This window comes from Bos grunniens, chromosome 13, assembly GCF_055505025.1.
Source record: "Bos grunniens cultivar Pamir isolate PY7600 chromosome 13, Bosgru_T2T1.0, whole genome shotgun sequence".
In the NCBI taxonomy this organism is placed as follows: domain Eukaryota; kingdom Metazoa; phylum Chordata; class Mammalia; order Artiodactyla; family Bovidae; genus Bos; species Bos grunniens.
This window is the reverse complement of record NC_141177.1, coordinates 35,306,928-35,331,225: the sequence shown is the minus strand read 5'-3', so window position 1 is coordinate 35,331,225 and position 24,298 is coordinate 35,306,928. Positions and strand designations below refer to the sequence as shown.

Here is a 24,298-nt window from a genome sequence, read left to right as displayed (position 1 = left end):
GAGGAGCCTGGTAGGCTGCAGTCCATGGGGTCGCTAAAAGTCAAGACTGAGCGACTTCACTTTCACTTTTCACTTTCATGCATTGGAGAAGGAAACGGCAACCCACTCCAGTGTTCTTGCCTGGACAATCCCAGGGATGGGGGAGCCTGGTGGGCTGCCGTCTATGGGGTTGCACAGAGTCGGACACGACTGAAGCGACTTAGCAGCAGCAGCTTAACTTAAAACAATAAATGTTTATTCTTTTCCGTGTTTCTGTGGGTTGACTCAGTGGTTCGTATGGTCTGGGCTGGCTCACCTGGGCCGGAAAGATCTAGGATTGCCTCACCTATATGGAGTCTCCACTGGTTTGCCAGGGCCTCTCTGCCTGTGTCTTTCATCACCCAGGAGGCTTCTGCACATGGTCGTGTGCCAGTCTCTACCAGCAAGAGAGGGTGAGCCCCAATTTGCTTAACTACTTTCAAGTCTTTGCTTACATCACATTTGCTAATGTCCCTCTGGCCTAAACATGTCGCATGGCTATGCCCAGCTTTAAGAGGTGGAGAATAGACTCTACTTCTTAGTGGGAAGAGCTGCAAAGTCACATTTGCAAAGGGCTGTGTATACAAGGATGACGGGAGGAATTACTGGGGCCATATTTGCCAACAATGTACCACACCTAGCAATGGCAGGCTCCCTCCTGGTTTTCTGCTCTTTCTGCCCAAAGTATTTGGCCTCAACTGTCTCAACTCCTAGAGTCTCCCAGCCTCTTGTACACATTCTAGTTACAATCTGACAATCGTGAGCAACAGGAACTGCACTGTATCCACAGGCCTCTTCCAACTGAAGACTGGCTTTTCTTCATCTACCTGGGAACTTTCTACTATTGCTCTGGGGGAGATGCAGATGTTCTGGGCAATGAAGGACTCACCACCCAGATCTTCTCTAACACTCCTGGCTGGTGGGCACCTGACAGTTGTCCCCTGTGGAGCACTGAACATACGTGAGTGCCATTATATTGAAACTTAAGTGGAACCCACATATATGTGTATGCATGCTGCTGCTGCTAAGTCGCCTCAGTCGTGTCCGACTCTGTGTGATCCCATAAACGGCAGCCCACCGGGCTCCGCCATCCCTGGGATTCTCCAGGCAAGAACACTGGAGTGGGTTGCCATTTCCTTCTCCAATGCATGTAAGTGAAAAGTGAAAGTGAAGTTGCTCAGTCATGTCCGACTCAGTGATCCATGGACTGCAGCCTACCAGGCTCCTCCATCCATGGGATTTTCCAGGCAAGAGTACTGGAGTGGGTTGCCATTGCCTTCTCCTGTATATGCATGAGTGCATGCTAAGTCACTTCAGTCATGTCTGACTCTTTGCAAACCTATAGACTCCCCACCAGTCTCCTCTGTCCATTGGATTCTCTAGGCAAGAACACTGGAGTGGGTTGCCAGGCCCTTCTCCAGGGTATCTTCTGGACTCAGGGATTAAACTCGCATCTTTTACATCTCTTGCATTGACAGGTGGGTTCTTTATTTCTAGTGCCACCTGGGAAGCCCCATATATGTGTGGTAATGAATGTATGTATGTGCATATATACACACACATACACACACACACACACACATATGCAAATACTTGCTTTTAGCAGGTTTCACAGAGCTAGAGTGGAAATCTTAGACAGGAGTTTACTTAGCACTTAATTTTGCAAAGGAATTTTTTTTTTTTTTTTTTGCCTGAAGTGGGAGAAGAAAAGGATTGCCGTATTTTGGGGTAAGTGGCTCAGAGGTTAAAGCATCTGCCTGCAATGTGGGAGACCTGGGTTTGATCCCTGGGTTGGGAAGATCCCCTGGAGAAGGAAATGGCAACCCACTCCAGTATTCTTGCCTGGAGAATCCCACGGACGGGGGAGCCTGGTGGGCTACAGTCCACAGGGTCACAAAGAATTGGACACAACTGAGTGACTGAACATACACAACATTGCTTAGTATTCAGATAATAACATTATCTCATCGATATCATTATGTCAATCATGAGGTAGGTAATATTTCACTCACTTATTATTTATTTATTGTTTTTGGCCAAACCAGCAGCTTATGGGGTTTTAGTTTCCTGACCAGGGACTCAACCTGGGCCCCTGGGAGTGAAACTGCCGAGTAACTACTGGAATTTCCAATATTTCATTCATTTTTATATATAAGGAAAAGGAGCCTTTTCCTTCTCTGGTGGCCCTTTCTGCCACACATTGCAACTTGCACATGATAAAGACAAGTTGCATTCCCATCAAATGCCAAGGATGGGAGAGCCTGCTTCATGTCCTGAGGCGTGTCCGTGTCTGGGTATTCTCTGCATCTGAACTGAAAGAGCCTTAATGTGGAAGAAGTTTCTACTTATCTTCCAAATAATCCCTGTTTTCTATTTTTGCTGAAATATTGCCAAAGGCCTCTCCCTCCCGCATGTAGCATTGTCAGAGAGGATGGTGGAGGACACTGGGCATGCCAGGTTGGCAGAGAAGCCAGGAGGGTGCTACCCCCTCTCCAGAGAGTGCTGGCTGTGCCAAGGAACCCACATGTTGCCAGCATCTATCACAGATAATGTCCCAGGGGAGACATTGGGTGAGGTAAGGAGAGTCAAGAGCAAGGAGGGCTTGAGAAAAAGGGAAGAGGGTTCCACAGGGGAGATGACATCTAATGAGCTTCAGAGGCTTGAGAGCTCCCAGAGAGGAAGTGGCTCCTTCCCCAGCTGGAGCACGGGGTTGGGGTGGGGTTGATGGTGCAATAGAGTCCAGGGATGAGCCAGCCAAAGAGGTAAACCTTCTCCTCCAACCATGGAAGAGTTTTCATTTGTCTTAAAACTCAATCAGATTATAATTTAGACAGATCTCCTGGCTGAATATGGTGACTGGATTACAGGGGTTCTCAGCCAGAGGTCCTTGGAGACAGGGTATATGAACTTGGATAGAGGTCTCTTTCACAAATCTCTAACTGAAATTCACCATTTGTTTCAGTGACGAATGAAGGCAACAAACCACAGGTGAATCACCAACAAAACAGATATTTTGAAATCACTTTTCAGTAGTTTTCTGTCATTTATGATCATCAAAGGGCTTTCCTGATAGCTCAGTTAGTAAAGAATCTGCCTGCAATGCAGGAGATCCTGGTTCAATCCCTGGGTTGGGAAGATTCCCTGGAGAAGGGAAAGGCTGCCTACTCCAGTATTCTGGCTTGGAGAATTCCATGGACTGTATAGTTCATGGGGTCACAAACAGTAGGACACAATTAAGCGACTTTCACTTTAATCACAATGCATGAACTCCTTATTGCCAAATACAGACTTAAATTGAAGAAAATAGGGAAAAACACTAGACCATTCAGTTATGACCTAAATCAAATCCCGTACAATTATACAGTGGAAGTGACAGATTCAAGGGATTAGATTTGATAGAGTGCCTGAAGAACTATGGACAGAGGTTCATGACATTGTACAGGAGGCAGTGATCAAGACTACTCCCAAGAAAAAGAAATACAAAAAGGCAAAAAGGTTGTCTGAGGAGGCCTTACAAATAGCTGAGAAGAGAAGCTAAAGGTAAAGGAGAAAAGGAAAGATATACTCATTTGAATGCAGAGTTTCAAAGAATAGCAAAGAAATATAAGAAAGCCTTCCTTAGTGATCAATGTGAAGAAATAGAGGAAACCAATAGAATGGGAAAGACTAGAGATCTTTTCAAGAAAATTAGAGATACCAAGGGAATATTTCATGCAAAGATGGGCTCAATAAAGGACAGAAATGGTATGGACCTAACAGAAGCAGAAGATATTAAGAAGAGGTGGCAACAACACACAGAAGAACTGTACAAAAAAGAGCTTCATGACCCAGATAACCACAATGGTGTGATTACTCACCTAGAGCCAGACCTCCTGGAATGTAAAGTCAAGTGGGCCTTAGGAAGCATCACTACAAACAAAGCTAGTGGAGGCTATGGAACTCCAGTTGAGCTATTTCAAATCCTAAAAGATGATGCTGGTGAAGTGTAGCACTCAATATGTCAGCAAATTTGGAAAACTCAGCAGTGGCCATAGCACTGGAAAAGGTCAGTTTTTATTCCAATCCCAAAGAAAGGCAAAGCCAAATAATGTTCAAACTACCTCACAATTGCCCTCATCTCACACACTAGCAAAGTAATGCTGAAAATTCTCCAAGCCAGGCTTCAACAGTACATGAACCATGAAATTCCAGATATTCAAAGCTAGATTCAGAAAAGGAAGAGGAACCAGAGATCAAATTGCCAGCATCCATTGGATCACAGAAAAAGCAAGAGAGTTCCAGAAAAACATCTACTTCTGCTATATTGACTACACCAAAGTTATTGCATGGATCACAACAAACTGTGGAAAATTCTTTAAGAGATGAGAATACCAGGTTACCTGACCTACTTCTTGAGAAATCTGTATGCTGGTCAAGAAGCAACAGTTAGAACTGAACATTGGAACAACAGACTTGTTCCAAATCGGGAGAGGAATACATCAAGGCTGTATACTGTCACCCTGCTTATTTAACTTACATGTAGATTACATCATGCAAAATGCTGGGCTGGATGAAGCTCAAGCTGCAATCAAGATTGCCAGGAGAAATATCAGTAACCTCAGATATGCAGATGACACCACCCTTATGGCAGAAAGTGAAGAAATGAAGAGCCTCTTGATGAAAGTGAAAGAGGACAGTGAAAAAATTGGCTTAAAACTCAACATTCATAAAACTAAGATCATGGCATCTGGTCCCATCATGTCATGGCAAATAGATGGGGAAACAATGGAAAAAGTGACAGACTTTATTTTGGGGGGCTCCAAAATTACTGCAGATGGTGACTGCAGCCATGAAATGAAAAGAAGCTTGCTCCTTGGAAGAAAAGCTATGACCAACCTAGACAGCATATTAAAAAGCAGAGACATTACTTTGCCAACAAAGGTCCATCTAGTCAAAGCTATGGTTTTCCCAGTAGTCATGTATGGATGTGAGAGTTGGACTATAAAGAAAGCTGAGTGCCGAAGATTTGATGATTTTGAACTTTGGTGTTGGAGGAGACTCTTGAGAGTCCCTTGGACTGCAAGGAGATCCAACCAGTCCATCCTAAAGGAAATCAGTCCTGAATATTCATTGGAAGGACTGATGCTGAGGCTGAAACTCCAATACTTTGACCACCTGATGCAAAGACCTGACTCACTGGAATAAACCTTGATGCTGGGAAAGATTGAAGGTGGGAGGAGAAGGGGACGACAGAGGATGAGATGGTTGGATAGCATCACTGACTCGATGGACATGAGTTTGAGTAAGCCCCAGGAGTTGGTGATGGACAGCGAAGCCTGGCGTGCTACAGTCCATGGGGTCACAAAGAGTCGGTCATGACTGAGTAACTGAACTGAACTTAATGATCATCAAAATTGTTGAAGTTATTGGACCTCCTGCTGGATTTTTTAAATTTAAGGAGTGGCTGCAGGACTGGAAAAGGTCAGTTTTCATTCCAATCCCAAAGAAGGGCAATGCTAAAGAATGTGCAAATTACCTCACAATTGCACTCATGTTGCATGCTAGTGAGGTTTAGCTCAAAATTCTTCAAGCTAGGCTTCAACAGTACGTGAACCCAGAACTTCAAGATATACAAGCAGTATTAGAAAAGGCAGAGGAATCAGAGAGCAAATTGCCAACATCTATTGGATCATAGAAAAACCAAGTGAATTCCAGGAAAAGATGTACTTCTTCATTGACTACACTAAAGCCTGTGACTGTAGATCACAACAAACTGTGGAAAATTCTTAAAGATATGGAAATGCCAGACCACCTTACCTGTCTCCTAAGAAATTTGTATGCAGATGAAGAAGCAATAGTTAGAATCGACTGGAACAATGAACTGGTTCAAATTGGGAAAGGAGTACATCAAGGCTGTATATTGTCACTTTGCTTATTTAATTTATATGCAGAGTACATCATGAGAAATGCCAGCCTAAATGAAGCTCAAGCCAGCATCAAGATTGCCAGGAGAAATATCAATAACCTCAGATGGCAGAAAGTGTAGAGGAACTGAAGAGTCTCTTGATAAAGGTGAAAGAGGAGAGTGAAAAACTGACTTAAAACTCAACATTCAAAAAATGAATATCATAGCATCTGGTCCTATCACTTCAAATAGATGGCAAATAGATGGGGAAAGTGTGGAAACAGAGAGAGACTATATTTTACTGGGCTCCAAAATCACTGCAGATGGTGACTCCAGCCATGAAATTAAAAGATGCTTGCTCCTTGGAAGAAAAGCTATGACCAACCTAGACAGCATATTAAAAAGCAGAGACATCACTTTGCCAACAAAGGTCAGCATAGTCACAGCTATGGTTTTTTCAGTAGTCATGTATGGATGTGAGAGTTGGACCATAAAGAAGGTTGAGCACCCAAGAATTGATGTTTTCGAACTGTGGTGCTGTAGAAGACTCTTGAGAGGCCCTTGGACAGCAAGAAGATAAAACCAGTCAATCCTAAAGGAAGGAAATCAACCCTGAATTGCTGAAACTTAAGCTCCAATCCTTTGGCCACCTGATGCAAAGAGTCAATTCATTGGAAAAGACCCTGATGCTTGGAAAGATTGAAGGCAGGAGAAAGGGGCCACAGAGGATGAGATGGTTGGATAGCATCTCTGACTCAATGGACATAAGTTTGAGCAAACTCTGGGAGATAGTAAAGGACAGGGAAACCATGGGGTCTATAAGAGTCGGACATGACTGAGCGACTGAACAACAACAAAATAAAGAAGCACACCACACATACATACTCCTGAAACACACACTTAGAAATATTTTGATAACTATAATTGGTTTCTTTGGAATCCTACATTTGTTGCTCACTCACTCGTGTCCAGCTGTTTTGGACCCCATGGACTGCAGCACACCAGGCTTTCCTGTCCTTCACCATCTCCCAGAGCTTGCTCAAACTCATGTCCATGGAGTCAGTGAAAGTGTTAGTCAGTCAATCAAGTCCAACTCTTTGCGACCCCATGGACTATTGCCCATCAGGCTCCTCTGTCTATGGGATTATCCAGGCAACAATACTGGAGTGGGTTGTCATTTCCTTCTCCAGGGGATCTTCCTAATCCAGGGATCAAACTCGAGTCTCGTGCACTGTAGGCAGATTGTTTACTGCCTGAGCCAGGGAAGCTCTCTGAGTCAGTGATGCCATTCAACCATCTCATCCTCTGTCGTCCCCTTCTCCTCCTGTCCTCAATCTTTCCCACCAGTAGGGTCTTTTCTAATGAGTTGGCTCTTTGCATCAGGTGGCCAAAGCATTGAAGCATCAGCTTCAGCATCAGCCCTTTAGATGGTTATTCAGGATTGATTTCCTCTAGGATTGACTGGTTTGATCTCCTTGCTATCCAAGGGACTCTCAAGAGTCTTCTCCAACACCACAGTTGAAAAGCATCAATTCTTTGGCATGCAGCCTTCTTTATAGTCCAACTCTCACATCCATACTTGACTACTGGAAAAACCGTAACTTTGACTATACGGACCTTTGTTGGCAAAGTAAATGCCTCTGGTTTTTAATACACTGTCTAGGCTTGTCACAGGTTTTCTTCCAAGGAACATCTTTTAATTTCATGACTGCAGTCACCATCTGCAGTGATTTTTGAGCCTCAAAAAGTAAAATCTCTCACTGTTTCCACATTTTCCCCATCTATTTGCCACGAGTGATGGAACTGGATATTATGTATATAAGAACCTTCTTCTGAGAAAGTCCCACAGGCTTCACAGACTGCCACAGAAGTCCACGGCACAAAAGCGTTTAAGATTCCCTGCACTAACCTGTGCACTCCTGAAGGTCATGGGTTAGAAGGCTTTTGGTTAGCTGGGTAGGGAATGATGAGAACTTGACCTCAAACTGCCCTGCAGGGCGGGTGGGAAGGGCTGGCACAGAACCGTTGGGAATGGAGACCAGGCTGGACCTGGTGACCAGGGCTCCATTCTGGCTCTATTGAGAATGAACATTGCCAACACCCCACATTTTGCCAAATCCTATGGCATTGGAAAAGTGAGTGGAAACAGTGCTAGAGGAAGCATGTAGGGTGAGTAATGACATGCAGAAAAGTTTGAAGATGAGGAAATAGTCAAGGGCCTTAAGAAGGCCTATCCAGAAAATCTGGAGAAGCACCAGAGCAGCATCCTAAGGATGAGAAGAGGGAGTGTCATGAGGGAGGAAGGACTCAAGAAGGGGCTTAGAGGATAGAGAAGTGTCCACTGGACATAGCATCTGAAATGCCACTGGTTCCATTCAATCATGAAGCTGAAGTCAGTGGTCAGACTGCAGCAAACTGAGAAGTATAGGGATAAGAGGAAGCAGCCCCTACGTCTGATCCAGGGATGCCTGCTTTTCTTGGACTCTAGGTTGCCTCTCTCCACCTGGGGAGTTTAGACTCACCTTTGAAGATATGGAACAATTATGTTCTTCTTCCAGGCTGCTGAAGCTGATCACTGACCCTACTTGCCTTATGACATGGTACTTGGCATGTGCCTCTGTTACTGATCCCAATATATCATGACAATTGACAGATGTTTCTCCCTACAGAACTGTGTGCTCCCTGAAAGCAGAGGCCATGCTTTCACCATCACCATCTTGTGGCCATCAACACCATCACGGTTAGTGGTGTCTTCACTACTATCCTCATCAGCATCATCACTGTCATCTCCTCATGCTTTCTCAACTACCTCTGTGCTGAGGATGCTCATTTAGGAATCTCCAGCCCAGAGTTTCCATGAGCTCCAGGCTTATGTATCTAGATATGTCCTAGATCCTGAAAGACCTGGGAAGCATCCAGTGGAGATGCCCAGTAGTGATTACACAAACCTCCTGTTCTGTGCCAGGCACTGTTCTAGACACATATCAAAGCATTTCCTCTCACAGCAATGCAGTAGGCGAGGATTGGATATTATTCCCATTTTACAGATGAGGAAACTGAGCCTCAAGAGCATAGGTTAACTTGCCCTAACTCACATAGCTAGGAAGTGGTAAGTGGAGTCAGGATTGAGTCCAAGCAGTTCGGTTTCACATCTGACAAACAATGCTTCATCAGTCTGGAACTCAAAAGAGGAGTCTAAGCCAGACATGACATCCCTCTCATCCATGTCATCACCACCATCATCATCATCACCATGACCATCCTGTCACCATTCATTACCACCACCACCACCACCATGAGACACCATTATCACCATCACTGTCAACATAATCTCACCACCATCACAACCACCATGATCTTCACTAATGTTAGAGAGCACACACATGTGCCAGGCACTGAGCTAAGTGCTCTGTGTGTTCTATCTCCTTTTCCCTCATGAAAAGCCCCAAAGTGCGTACTCTGGAGCTAGTCAAGAAAAAAGAGAAGTGGCAACATTAAGAGTGATGGCAGCACAATGGTGCTTGCCTCCCAGGGCCTAGCTGTGGGCTCCCAGGAAAGCAGGTGGCCAGGGATCATCTTCAGAGGTATGCTGCCCTTCCTGCTAAAAGTCAGGATAGTAGTTGCTCTTGGGAAGGAGGGTGGATATGGTGAGACTTGGGATAACCCCTGGCCCAGAGGGAACCACCCCTGGGTCCCAGTGCAAGTAGGAGCTGCTCAAGCCCTGGAAGGGGCTGCTGATTTGCATAAACACATGGAGAAGCAGGTGGATGGAGAAATAAAGACCCTGATGCCCTCTTCCCACTGGAAATTTCTCATCCTGGACTTGAAGGAAACTTGACACGTGTGAGAGTTTGAAGTTTTAACATTACTGTGGACAGCGCTGAGTTGGTTGGGTTTTAGGCCGGATGGACTCTCTGGGATGTGCTCACCATATCATCCAAAGCATAAGGAGGAACAAGACCCCAACGAGGAAAGAGCAATGGGAGGGAAAGGAAGGTCTAGTTTATTCTATAAAATAGTTATGACTATTAAATTTAGTATAATGGGCAAAATTCAGTCATGTGTTTTAGAAACACTTACTTCTGGAAATGAAGGACTCGTAGGTGAGGCGTGTCTTGAAAGATATATGTATGGACAGAGCTAAGTGCTGGCGAATGTTGACAATCCAAATGCTGCAGGTCAGGGGTCATCTTGAAAATGTCCCCCTCTAGGCTCCTCAGCCTTGGCATCTTCCTCAGGTAGAGCGACGTGAGCCGTGGCAGGTTTCTGATCCATCCCGACCGAACTGAAATACAGATGGGACACTGCCCACTATCCTGGAAGGCATGAACGCATGAGGCTGGCACAGCATTAAGGAAACAATGAGAGTGACAAGGTGAGTGGTGAAGGTCATTGCTGAGCATGGGGACAGCAGGCAGCTTCAGGAATCTCAGACGCACAGCTGAGGTCCCAAAGGACGATGACTGGCTAACGGCCACACAACAAGGAAGGAACAAGGCTGGGCTTGACTCTAGGACGCTGCCTCCAAGTACGCTGTTGTCCCACCCTCTTGTTAAACCCCACACAGAAGCCCCAGCCTTCAATGTGATGGCTACCAGGAGCAGGGGAAATCTTTGAGGAATATAAGGAAGGAGGCTCAGAGGAGGAGGGGGCAGGAGGAGGCCGGAAATCTCATTTCATCGCTCTCCTAGTAAATGGAGAACGTGCCCCTTCTCTGGTGGTGGAGCAGGTGATTATCACATGTGAAGTGTTTTTAAATAAAACCAACCTTGTAAATCAGAGTCAGAATACCCAAGTACAGGAGAATAGGTATTCCCACCTCTCTTCTGTGTCTTGTTTGAAGGATTTAACATTCACAGAAAGAATTTTAGCCAACTAAGTATTAATAGAAATCAATGAAAGCATCCTCTGAACATCAAGTGCTTCATGTTAAAATGTTTGATACCAGGTTTGTCCATTCATCAGCCCCAAAGCACTGCGTCCACTCCCCATTCTCCATTCTGCTGGGGAGCAGAACAGGGGTTAAACCTGTGGGCTCTGGACCCAGAACGCCACAGTTCAGACGTGGAGGCACCGCTAAGGAGCTGGGAGGCTGCAGGCCAGCCATTCTCCTTTCTGTGCCCTGGTTTCCTCACAAGCAGAGCGGAGGTAATACTCCCCAACTCTTGGGACTCAAGGAGTGCAGACCAGTGAGGCGCTTCAAACAGGGTGCCCTAGGCTCAGGGAATCTCTGGGGTCTCTTTGAGCCTTCCTGCAAGAAGACGCCCCGGACAGCGCCCCTCGAGGAAGTTCACAGCCCTCCCTCCCGGGATCGTCCACCCCGCAGGCTTAGACACTCCGCGCCGGCACTCACCGCGGGGGAGGAATGTGCCACTGAGATCCAGCACCTGGAGGGCGGCCAGGGGCGCGCCGCCCACCCCCGCGAAGGTAGCGTCGGCGATGTCCTCGTGGTCACCGCGGCCCAGCTTGGTGTAGGACAGGTTGAGCAGGCGCAGCTCGGGAAAACAGGCGAAGGCCCCGGGCTGCAGCGCCCGCAGCGGGTTCCCGGCCAGGGCCAGCGCGCGGAGACCGGGCAGCGCGGGCCCGGTGCACGGCGGCAGGGTGGCCAGCAGGTTGTAGCTGAGGTCGAGGGAGTGCAGCCCTGCGGGCGCTCCGGGGCCCCAACCCAGCGCAGTGATGCGGTTGTGGCGCAGTGTCAGCACCTGTAACTGCGGCAGGTGGCCCAACTCCGGAGCGCTCAAGGCGCGCAGCAGGTTGTGGCTGCCGTCGAGGCTGCGCAGCGCGCGCGGCAGGCAGCCGGGCAGGCGCTCTAGGCCACGGTTCACGAAAGTCAGGGTCGTGACCCCCGCGACTGGGAGCCACTCGCAGGGCGAGACCGTGGAGTTACCGGCCCCGCTCCCCCAGGGGCCCTGCTGAGTGAGCCGGAAAACAAGGCTGTTCTGGAGCGGCCCCGCCTGGCTGGGTCGCGGCGCTATCGCGCAAGGCAGCAGCAGCAGCAGGGCCCACCACATGGCGAGTGGCTGGAGAGAACAGCGGGACAGCCCATTAAATGCAGCGGAACCCCCGCAAGAAGGGGCAAATGCCCCCACCTCGCTGCCCCTTTCCCAGGAGAACCTAGCCCTGGATGTTCTCTGAAGGGCGGGGGTTGATCCCTGCGTCGGGGATGTGTAGTGAGTGACTTTGCCCCTGCCTGCTTCCCCCATCATTTCCTGCATGTACACCGGGGCACCTGCCCTTCCTTCCCCAATCTTTTCCCTTCCCTCTAATTCACTCAAGGATTACCACCCATAGGGAATCTTTTGCTGAAGGCCTCTCTCATCTGTCTCTGAACCCAGTAAGCTCCCTTTGCTTGTCTTCATCCCATGAGCTTCTGGAGAGAAGGGAACGTGGCTTTTTTGTAAACTCTCCCCAAGTGCGTAGAAGTTGCTGCATAAACATATATTAATAACACTTTAGTGGGAGGCTTCCATAGGGAGGAAGTTCCACTGGGGTAAAAACATGGGACTTGAGGGAGATTTTGTTAGTTTCAATGACATTGGTTATCCCACTTTTTATCCTTAGAATTGCCCAGCCACAGGTGAGTCTGGTTTGCCTCTGATCTGGTTTGTAGGTCACACTTGAAGTTCTGGGATCTCTTTAATGGGAGGGCTCAGGGTTGCCTTCAGGGAAGAAAGGAGCCTCCAGACAGTTGTAGGGCTTGGGAACCTGGAGTCAAGCATTCTCTCATCCCACGTTGGTCCCAAGAAAAACTCCTGAAGTCAGCCCTGCCAGCAAGGGATGGCCGAGAGCTGCTCAGTGTGGAGTTTCTGGAGTAATCAGGATTACACAGGCAGCTGGGAGATCAAATTGGGGTAGGTAAGGCAGCAGTGGGCTGGTGTGGGAGTGGCAAAGCTATTTCCAGCTAGGTCCTGGCCTTGAGGTCCTGGCTTGACATCCCCGCATTTCTGCAGGTGTGTGTTTCTGCTCTGCTGTGTGTGTTGACTGCTAAGTCCCTGAGCAGCCACCCTGGATCCAGGGAAAGGGCCTCCTCTTGCTAGTTGCGGGTCAAGGCAATGAGAAAAATCCTGGAAACTGAGTCTAGGAGTCCACGTGTCCAGCAGTATGTCATACTCACCCAGAAGCTGTCCTTTCGGAGTATGGCAGCCCTGGGTGCCCCTGTCTGCAGTCTTCAATTTTGTCTTGTAGATTCCAGGAGCCAGTGGCCAGCAGCTCAACTTTGAATTTCAGGAGGTCTGTTTCCCAGATGTCCCTGGCCCTGGCCCCACCCACCAGGGAGCCTCGGATACCCCAGCTCCCACAACCCCCCTTCCCTACTGAGACACTGTGGTCTTCAGCCAACACCCTCACTGCCTGTCTCCTCCTCCTACTCTGGACCTGGGCCAGTCCCTGCCCCTTTCCAGGCATGGCACCTCCTTTCAGGCCTCCCCCATCTTCACCTGGCCCCATGCCAGCCAGTTAGCCACCAAGCCAACCACCTTTCTGGGGCCTGAGATGGAGGGAGTCAGCTCTTCTGGGCCAACATGAGCGCCGAGGGCTGATGGCTGCAGAGGGGCAGAGGCAGCCCCATCACCTCCCAGGAATCTGATCCTCCTGCCAGGTGGTTCCCATTTCCTGGAGGCTGCATGGTAAGCTGGTATGAGGAGAAAGCCCCCTTTCCAGAAGAGGAAGGCACCCCAGTCCACAGGAAACAAAAAGCGGCAGGAGGGGCGTCTTCAGAGGAATGTGAGAGCAGGGGCAGGCATGGGGCAAATAGAGAAGGACTGGTTTTGTTTCCTTTTTTAAAAAATAATTTTTTAAATTTATTTTTGGATGTGCTGGGGCTTTGTTGTTGGGCTTTTCTCTAGTTGTGGTAAGTGGGTGCTACTCTTCATTGCGGTGGCTTCTCTTGTTACTAAGCACAGGCTCTAGGGCACGCAGGCTTCCGTAGTTGCGACTCCTGAGCTCTAGACCACAGGCTCAATAGTTGTGGCTCAGGGGCTTAGTTGCTCCTCAGCATATGGGATCTTCCTGGCTCAGGGATCAAACCTGTGTCTCCTGCATTGGCGGGCAGATTCTTTACCACTGAACCACCAGGGAAGCTCCATGGCTTCGTTTCTCTGGGACCCAGTTTGATGAAAGTACGAATGTTTGTCTCTCATAAGGGGTGGGAAACAATAAAGAGGGCAGAAGTACAGAAAGATCATTCCCACCTCATGGCTGGGGTAATCAGTCCTGGTTACCACAAGCCCAGGTCTTCCTGAAGCTGTGGGGATGTTAAGTGTGCGTTCCTTCGAGCATATTTGTTTAGAGCAGTCAGTGCCTTTCTTCTCCAGAATTCCAAGACTGTTTGTTCATCTAGGGTCTTTGATCTGCACACCCCCCCACCCCCAGCCAGGGGTTAATCATTCCCAGCATTGTGTACACAGACTTCTGAGACCAGAACTTCTTCCTCCTGTCAGTCCTTATCTGAACAGCCCTGAGGAACTCCAGGACCTCTGGGGATTGGCATGTTTAATTAGATAATTGCAAATTCCTGGGCATCTCTTCTGAGGCCTTCTCTACCTAAAGCCTCAAAAATATCCTTTCAGTTAAATGCTAGCCCGGAGCCTTGCTGCTCAGAAATATACCTCCATCAGCCACACGAGAGGGCAGGGAGATGCCTGTTCTGTGCAACACTGTTTGGGGCATTGCATTCACTATCCAAGGAGCCTGAGGCTCAGGCCCCAGAGGTAGAAATGCTGTGTCACAGATTACCTGAGGTCAAGAGGGAGGAGGGGTCAGGGAAATATGGGAAGAGTGAAAGGACTGGCATGGGGGTCAGTGGGCAGCCTGAGGTAAGGCCCTGACCTCTGCCTTTGCTTGGTTCTCGTGCCAGAGAGCACCCAGCAGGTCAACCACAACCTCATCTTCTTTCAGAGAATAACCAGCTGGGTCTGCTCTCAAGGTGACCAGCAACTTGAGGGCAGCAGAGGTTTGGGGTGTTCAGGCTGGGGTGCCCAGATGAGAGGGAGCTGAATCCACTGAAACATGCCCATTGGAACAGAGACCCTGAGGAGGAAGTGGCTGTCCATGGAGGCCTATAAAGAGGACTCCAGAGAGTGATGCTGGCCTGCTCCTCTGGACACCAGTGGGGCAAGAGGCCTGGACAGGCCCTGTTCGAGGAGCCCCCTGAGGTCATTGTCTGACACTTGCCGGAGCCCCAGGCCCTCTGAGCCACCTTCTCATTCCTGCTCTTGCTGGGGCCCGCCAGTGGCAGCAAGGGCCTGGCCAGTGAGGTGGGCCCGATGTCTGAGCTCGGCCCTCTGACTGCTCTGTTGCTTTGGTCATACCCAACCCAAGCAGACCAGAGAAGGCAATGGCAACCCTCTCCAGTACTCTTGCCTGGAAAATCCCATGGATGGAGGAGCCTGGTAGGCTGTAGTCCATGGGATCGCTAAGAGTCGGACACAACTGAAGTGACTTAGCAGCAGCAGCAGCAACTCAAGCAGAGATGCTCTTGGTGGGCTGTCCAGTTGGGCCTTTAAACCAGGGAGTCTGGAGGCAGATCCTTCATGGCAGCATTTGTTCAGGGGTCTCACCCGGGTGGTATGTTGGCCTTGCCTCAGTGGGTGCACTCTGCTTGTTACCAGCATCCTGGACCCTCCCTCTGCCTTTTAAAATTGAGCACTTACTATACTCAGAGCCCAATGCCATATGCGTTATCTTTTTGAATCCTCACTGGGTAAGATTTTTCCCATGCTACAGGTAAGGAAACTGAGGCTCTCAGAGGCTTTCTAGGCTTTGGAGCACACTATTAGTTTCTGTCTGGCTTACCCACTGCTTTATATTGCCTTCCACACGCTTCAGGATTTCACACTGTAATATCCTTTGTAAGCACAAGAGAAACTCTTCCAAATACTTGGATCCATATCACTCTAGAAGCCAGGACAGATGGGGTATTTCCTTTCATAGTTGAGCAGATCATTCTCCAAAGAAACAGAGCTGACTTTCTGGGCCCTTGTGGTCTCAGGACTGAGGCAGATGGCTGGGCAGAGTCACTGGGCACCTCTCAGGAAGACCCTGGTCATCTTTTCCTGCCCCTTCTCCTCCCTCAGCACCACCTCTGGAAAAGATGACTCAAGTGTTTGCCCTCTTTGGACAAGGATGCTAAAGTCCAATGACAAAGTCCTGGAGCCAACAAGTGTGTCAGGCTGCACCACCCCCCCCCCCCTCCCCCGCCCAGGGGGTGTTCCCAAGTGGGCTTTCTGTCTGGGTGCCCTCCTTAGGAGCACCTTACTCTCCAATCCAGCTCACTCTTCCAGACCTCCGTGGCTTCCCTCAGAAGTTGGCCTTTAGGTAAGGACTTGCATGCAGGTAGTTTACTCCAGAGACCATCCTGAGAGGCATGGAGAGGGAGTAAGGAAGTGAGACCCGGAAGGGCAGGTACTACAGCTGTGTTAACTACAAGCAGTTCACTCAGCCCTCCTGGGAGCCTGTGTCCAGCTGCCTTGGGATTATTTCATCCCGTGGCGGGGAGATGGGATGTTTACCCCCTCAGCCTCTGCTGCTTGTTGGCTCAAGGGTTCTTCCTATGGCTCTAACTGCTCAGCACGTCTGCTTTGTCCTGAGAATTCTAAGGAGGGCTATGGGGATGGGGGGGCATTGACAGCATCTGCCTAGCACCTTCAAGGTTTTGCCCAGGCAGGCTTTCACTTGGTGTTCTCTCCCAGGTGGGCCTGGGGTTAACTGCTGTCCCATGGACTGATGTGGTGCCTCCCTAATTTAAGAGTCAACGCCCTGAGTATGGGACACATCATTCTTCTTTTGAGCCCAGGTGCCCAGGGTATAGGCTGGCACACAGGATGAGAAATGAGTTAGAATTCCCTCCAAGGGGCCCAGGAGTGGATAGGGCAGGACTCTAAACAGCGAATGTTAAATGCAAGTGCTTGGGACTTCCCTAGTGGTCTAGTGGCTAAGACTCTGCACTCACAATGCAGGGGCCCAGGGTTCAATCCCTGGTCATGGGATTGTATCTCAAACACTGAAATTAAGAGTTCACATGCTACAAATAAAAGATCCCACATGCTGCAACTAAGACCCAGCACAGCCAAATAAATAATATTTAAAAAAATGCAAGTGCCTGAGATTTACATCCCTGGTCTGCCAGCATCCCAGCCTTGAGAAGAGCTCAGGTGAAGGTTGAAGTGGGCATGGTGGGTACAGGTGGAGGTGGTGGAGTTGGGAATGGAAGGAGAGAACTGAGTCCCAAAGAAGTTTCCAATCCTTTCCCCAGTACAACTAGGGATATTTGGGGGAAAGTTCTCTTGGAAGAAGATCACAAGGTTAGATGTTAGTAAACCCAGAGCCTTCAGAAGAAAAACAGTACATTAGTAATTACACACCTGGCTACACGTTTTTTCTGGTTTTAGATTGAAATCAGAGTCATGGATCTTTGGCCTTAGATGTGACTTGTCTGGTTCCACCCATCTCTGTCCGTTTTAGAGGGAGAGAACTGAGCCCCTTTGAGGAACACTGGCTTGTCTGGGGTCACATAGTTGAGTCCCAATAGTCCAGTGAGAAGGAAGGGTTGACCTAATTCTCACTGTTCTGTTTTGGGCTCTGGGCTTGTTTGCATAGCCAGCCAGGTCTCATCTGCCCTGGCATTAGCATGGTGGGCCTTTCTCCATAGGCGTGACTGATGGAACACTCTCGTCAGGTGACTGGCGGAGTTTCTAGGGGTGCTGACCCCTGTGGTCCTGATACCATTCCCAGTACCCCAGAGATAAATACCCCGAGACTATATGGGGCTGCCCCAGAGACTCAGATTTGGTGCTTTCCAAAGGGACCCTGTCTAGCTCTGTGAATGGTTCTGCCAGCCTGGGTGGAGTGTGGGGGCCTGGCTTATGTGATGGGTGACTGGGCAGCCAGCTGCCCCATCCTGCCTCCAGATGCCAAATGTCTGTGCCGAGGGTTCTTCCCCCAAGGGCTGGAGTTGGAATGTACAAGTTTGAGGCTCATTCTTCTCTGACATCAGAGATAAGCTGGAGGAATGGGAGGGTGATTGTGGGAGGAGATGGTACCAGGTTGTCAAGTCTCCAGGCAGCAGCTCTCACGGAATGGTATGCAGAACAGAGGTGGGGGCTCCGCTCATGCAGCCGATCTGAACTTGACAGAATGAAATAGTAATGGGTTGAGACTCGTGTTTATTTTTCTATTGACACATCAGTCAGTGACAGTGAAATTTTAACATAAGGATTTGTAGGATGCTTAGAATGAGAAAAAAATTTACCACTTGAGATCCTGTTAAAATTTGTAGTGGAAGAGAAAAAATTAAAAAGTGAGACTCTAATCTGCCACTTTATTTTGTATGCGGCTGTAGTAAGTGGGATAAGGTAGTAAATAGGCTGTTTGTTTTTTAAGTTAATTTATTTGTCTGCACTAGGGTCTTTGTTGCAGCACATGGGATGTTCATTGCAGCGCATAGACTCTAGTTGTGGTGTGTGGGCTTGGTTGCTCCAAGGCATGTATGATGTTAGGTTCCCCATCAGGGATTGAACCTGTGTCCTCTGCATTGCAAGGTGAATTCTTAACCACTGGACCACCAGGGAAGTCCCTAGGCTGTTTTTATAAAACACATTCTGGAATTTACCACATCTCAGAGGCATGAGCTTCCCTGGTAATTCAGGTGGTAAAGAATCTGCCTGCAATACGGGAGACCTGGGTTCGATCCCTGGGTCAGGAAGATCCCCTGGAGAAGGGAATGGTTACCCACTCCAGTATTCTTGCCTGGAGAATTCCATGGATAGAAGAGCCTGACAGGCTACAGTCCATGAGATTGCAAAGAGTTGGACATGACTGAGTGACTAACATTTTCACTTTTTTCACTTTTCAGAGGCAGTACACAAATAAAAAGTTCTTTAAAGTGGGACAGGATACTGGGTTTGCATCATAACAGTGCTAATCTTTGATTGGGTACAAGGTCTGCATCCTTAAGCTTCTACTTGTCTCATATATTTTCTTTCTACTCCCAATGCTGAATTTTATTTATTTATTTACTTTTGGTTGTGCTGGGTCTTTGTTGCTGCACAGGCTTCCTCTAGTCGCAGGGGCTACTCTTTATTACAGTGCACAGGCTTCTTATTGCAGTGGTTTCTCTTGTTGCAGAGCACAAGTTCTAGGGCATATGGGCTCAGTGGTGGCTCCCAAGCTCTAGAGCACGTGCTCGATAGTTGTGTACACAGGATTAGTTGCTCTATGGCATGTGGGATCTTCTGGGATCAGGGATCAAACCCATGTCCCTTGCATTGGCAGGAGGATTCTTTACCAGGGTCACCAGGGAAGATCCTGTCTCATATTTTTAAGTAAATTAATTGGTTCAGGCTTTGCAATTCAACACATGTTTGAGATAGTGAAGGACAGGGAAGCCTGGTGCACTGCAGTCCATGGGGTCGCAAAGAGTCAGACATGACTTAGTGACTGAACTACAACAAAAACAGTCCTCAGAAGATGGCAGCATTTGCCTGAGGTGCTCAGGATATAAAATGGTGACTCAGAGATGAACAGGACATGGGACTCTGTCCTCACGCAGTTCCCAGACTAGAAAGGGCAGAGGACAGAATACAGTCCTGCATAGTGTGAGTGCACCTTCCCGTCACAAAGGGCTGAACTGAAAGTTCTGCTAGCTCTGGAGGTGTCCAGCCTGTTCCTTGCTGTTTTCAGGGTCTGGCAGTACCTGCACACATGTATGCTTAAGAAATATTTCCTGAATGAATAAGGGTTTATTAACTGCATCTCCTTCTGTTTCTGATCAGTTATATTTCCTAATTTAGGATTTTCCATAGAAGGACTGTCAGGGTTTGCCTGTATATTTATTTAGATTTTTAATATGTTGAATAAAATTCTTTCTGAAGCAACAATGTTCAAGTTGCACAAACAAGGCAATGATATAGGATTTCATGGAGCCTGAGTGTTATTTATTCCCATTGCTATAGCCACATACACATGCAATGTGGATGTTCAGTACCATTTTGTGGACTGAAGTAATGCATGTCATCCAATAAGTATATGAGTGTGTGCTCAATGTCATTAGTCACCGTGGAAACACAAATTTAAGCTACAATGAGATACTAGTAGGCACCCACCAGGATGGCCAAAACGAAAAAGATTGATGGTACCAAGTTGTGGGGAAGATAAGGAGCAGCTAGAACCCTGCAGATGAGAGTGTAAGGTGGTACAGCTATTTTGGAAAACTGGCACTATCGATCTGTGAATGTCAAGTGTACATCTACTGGTGACTCAGCAGTTAATCTTGGGTTAATATTAAAGAGAAATGAGTGTATATATCCACCAAAAGAATGTATATAACAGCTTTATTCAAAAGCCCTGAACTGAAAATAGACCAAATGATACAAATAAGAATGTTCAGTTCATTTCAGTCGCTCAGTCAGGTCCAGCTGTTTGTGACTGCCGCACACCAGCCTTCCCTGTCCATTACCAACTCCCGGAGCTTGCTCAAACTCATGTCCATTGAATTGGTGATGCCATCCAACCATCTCATCCTCTGTTGTCCCCTTCTCCTCCCACCTTCATTCTTTCCCAGCAACAGAGTCTTTTCCAATGAGTCAGTTCTTCACATCAGGTGGCCAAAGTATTGGAGTTTCAGCCTCAGCATCAGTCCTTCCAATGAATATTCAGGACTGATTTCCTCTAGGATGGACTGGTTGGATCTCCTTGCAGTCCAAGGGACTCTCAAGAGTCTTCTCCAACACCACAGTTCAAAAGCATCGATTCTTTAGCGCTCAGCTTTCTTTATAGTCCAACTCTCACATCCATACAGAACTACTGGGTAAACCATAGTTTTGACTAGACAGACCTTTGTTGGCAAAGTAATGTCTCTGTTTTTTAATATGCTGTTTAGGTTGATCATAGCTTTTCTTCCAAGGAGCAAGCTTCTTTTAATTTCATGGCTGCAGTCACCATCTGCAGTGATTTTGGAACCCCCCAAAATAAAGTCTACCACTGTTTCCATTGTTTCCCCTTCTATTTGCCATGAAGTGATAGGACCGGATCCCATGATCTTAGTTTTCTGAATGTTGAGTTTTAAGCCAACTTTTTCACTCTCTCTCTCACTTTCATCAAGAGGCTCTTCAGTTCTTCTTTGCTTTCTGCCATAAGGATGGTGTCATCTGCATATCTGAGGTTATTGATATTTCTCCCGGCAATCTTGATTCCAGCTTGTGCTTCATCCAGCCTGATATTTTGCATGATTGTACTCTGCATAACAGTTAAATAAGCAGGGTGACAATATGCAGCCTTGATGTACTCCTTTCTTGATTTGGAATCAGTCTGTTGTTCCATGTTCAGTTCTAACTGTTGCTTCTTGACCTGCATACAGACTTCTCAGGAGGCAGGTAAGGTGGTCTGGTATTTCCATCTCTTGATGAATTTTCCACAGTTTGTTATGATATACACACACAAAATTGGAGAATAGATACATAAATCATGGTATAGTCATATGATGGGCTATAGCGGTTGACTCTGAAGAACATCCCAGGCAGAGGGCCCAGTATGTACAAAGAAATGGAGTTTTGACAAGGCTTGGTGTTTTGAGGGGGGGCAACCTAGTATGGCAGGAGGATTGCAAGAGCCAGGGAGGAGGCTTGTAGGGAGAGAGATTGGAAGGTTTCTTGGCCCATTTTGTAAAAGGCACTGTGGTAGCCGTTAATGTTATTAGCCACATATTTCAGATTCTCTCCCTCTGGCCACTTGGTAAGATTTTACTCCTGGCCCTTTGTGGTTGAGTGGGACCATGTTTCCGTGTTTTGTTCCAGTCGGTGGGTTGTAACAGGAAGCAATGTGTGTCACTTCTAGGCAATGCATTTAACTGTTATCAATTCAGTTCAGTCTCTTAGTTGTGGCCAACTCTTGGCGACCCCATGAACCGCAGCATGCCAGGCCTCCCTGTCCATCACCAACTCCTGGAGTCCACCCAAACCCATGTCCGTTGAGCTGGTGATACCATCCAACCATCTCATCCTCTGTCGTTAACTGCTATAGTGAGAACTTTGAAGGAGTTCTCTCTTCCTCTCTTGCAGTTGATACTGTTTGGGAGGTGGCTGCTCCATTAGCCTGGCCCCTAGGAAGACCAGAGATCTCTTGAGGTTGGACATATATAGTGTGAGAAATAAACTTTGTAGTTTTAGGTTGCTAGTTACTACTGAAGCATGTTTTTATCTATTTTGGTTGATACAGACCTTGATTACAATGTCAATTGTATTTGTTCATTAATTCATTCAACACACTGAGCTTCTGCTCTACACTAACCACTATTCAAAATGCTGGAACAGACCCCGTTGCTGCCAATTTGGAGCCGCGGGACCTCAGCGCCAGTGCCCCTCACGGCTGTGCGCCAGTCCTGGCCGCCACAGCCCGTCCCTGGGTGCTCGCGGGGCCAGAGACCGCTGCAAAGAGCGTGCGCACCTGCCTGTGCGCCTCGTAGCTGACCTCTCCGAGCCAGCTGGCGGTTTCCCACGAATCACCTGTGCTTGGAGGGCAAGCAGAGGAGGTTTTATAAACAAGAGTCAACCCAAGCAGTAGACCGACACATTTATGATGGTGTGGAGTCACTGTTAGGTGCTGGAGAATCTGGTAAAAGCACCATTGTGAAGCAAATGAGGATCCTGCATGTTAATGGGTTTAATGGAGAACTATATAACCCCTAGATGATGGCTTCAATTTCTCATCTTCCTGGCTATGTCCTATCACACTTTGAAAAAAAAACAAAAAACAAAATGCTGGAACAAATATAGTCTCTTCTTTTGGAAACTTTCATCCTATTGGGGAGTATAGAAGACATGCAAATTCATAGATAAGGTAATTACAGATTGCAATAAGAGCTGTAAAGGAAATAAACAGGCTAGTGACTGTTACATTCCTTTACAATGTAAAGGAATCATGGAGGGGAGTGGAGATGGACATCAAGAGGGGTTGCTTCATTTGAACTGAGACCCAAGGATGAGAGGGAGCTGTCATGCCAAGAGCCACAGGAATAATGTTCCAGGGAAAAGCCTTCAGGAAAGGGCCTGCTGGGTCTGAGTCACAGAAAGTAGATCTTTGTGTCGGTAGGAATGTAGGGGAGGGAGAGGAAGGCAGGGACAGTATGTTGCAAATAAATTGCACATGGCCTGCTTGGTGTGTTGAAAGGTCACTGTCTTTGCTTTGTTGTAGGCAAGGGCAAAGTTGCTAGGGAACTGTTGACCAAAATGCTGTCTATGGCCAGGGTTAGGGTTACAATGATAACTGCTTGCTTGAATTGTCTCAGAACAGGAGGTCCCAATAAGGAGCTTGGTGCTGCCACTGGAAGACTAACCAGTAGAATTCAGGAGGGGCCAAAAGGAGGGAGAAGATGACCAATCTCCCAGAATCCTTGTTGCCAGAATCCATCTTTGCTGAGAGATGTGCACACTACTAGGAAGGACCCCGAGTCAGACTATGGGCCAAGTAAGATGATTGGTCAGAGACAACCTGGAAACTAACCCTATCACCATAAAACCTGAGACTGAGCCAGGTGGCAGAGCAGTTCTCTTGGGTTCCATTACTCTGCTGCTTTCCGCCTGGGCTCCCCTTTCCAATAAAGTCTCTAGCTTTGTCAGCATGTATGTCTCCTTGGATAAAAGTCTAGTCTTGAGCCCTAGAAGGGGTCCCCCTTCCTGGAACAAAGCTAAGGAGTTACATTAGTAGGGTGATGATACTGGCTTGAGAATGTTGATAATAAAAGTGGAGGCAAGGGTAGATATTTGATATGTATGAAGTAGAATCCACAGAATTTGTTAGTGGATTGAAAATGAGGAATGGTAGGCTGAATAATTGCCCTCAAAGATATCCAGTCTTAATCCCTGGAACCTATAGATGTTACTTTACATAGCAAAAGGAACTTTGCAAGTGTGGTTAAGGTAATGAATCTTGAAGATGAGATTATTCTGGGTTATGTGGATGGGCACTGAATGTAATCACAGGTGTTTTTATTTATCTATTCAGAAGATGGAGGCAGAGAGAGATTTTGCTGTGAAGAAGAAGGCAAAGTGGAGACTGAAGAAGGATGCTCCACTGCTGGCTTGAGGAATGCAGCTTTAGAGGCTGGAAAAGGCAAGGGAATGGATCCTCTTCTAATTGCTCTGGAGGAGCATGGTCCAGCTGACACTTTGATTTTGGCTCAGTGAATCTGACTTCAGTATTCTCACCTCAAGAATTCTGAGAGAATACATGTATGTTATTTTTTTTATTGTGGCAAATTTTACATAATTTAAAATTTATCAATTTAACTATTCATTAAGTTTACAAACCAGTAGCATTAAATACATTCACAGTGTTGTATAACATCACCACTATCTTTGGCTTAAAAACCTTCATCATCTCAATAAAAACTCTGAACCCATTAAA

General features: G+C 47.4%; 1 protein-coding gene and 1 long non-coding RNA gene across 6 annotated transcripts in view; one reads left to right on the top strand and one right to left on the bottom strand.

The window, feature by feature from the left end:
• Positions 1–13,099, bottom strand: part of LRRN4 (leucine rich repeat neuronal 4) — a 17,753-nt gene extending 4,654 nt beyond the window's left edge. For 2 of the 4 annotated variants that reach the window (XM_086333416.1, XM_086333418.1), the window contains exons 1-3: positions 13,017–13,099; positions 11,256–11,922; positions 9,983–10,187 (exon numbers count right to left, since the gene is read on the bottom strand). In XM_086333416.1, the coding sequence (XP_086189542.1) occupies positions 9,983–10,187; positions 11,256–11,913 (863 nt within the window). In that variant the 5' untranslated portion in view covers positions 11,914–11,922; positions 13,017–13,099. Of the gene's footprint in view, positions 1–9,982; positions 10,188–11,255; positions 12,260–13,016 lie in introns of those variants that run through there. The other 2 variants (XM_086333415.1, XM_086333417.1) reach the window with 1 other exon arrangement.
• On the top strand, positions 12,548–24,298 carry LOC147360717 (uncharacterized). Of its 2 annotated transcripts, XR_015139386.1 has the most exons (3): positions 12,548–12,753; positions 13,088–13,132; positions 23,897–24,298. It is a non-coding gene; the product is annotated as an uncharacterized LOC147360717 (long non-coding RNA). The 2 variants fall into 2 exon arrangements; XR_015139385.1 differs by lacking the exons at positions 12,548–12,753; positions 13,088–13,132 and adding an exon at positions 23,186–23,359.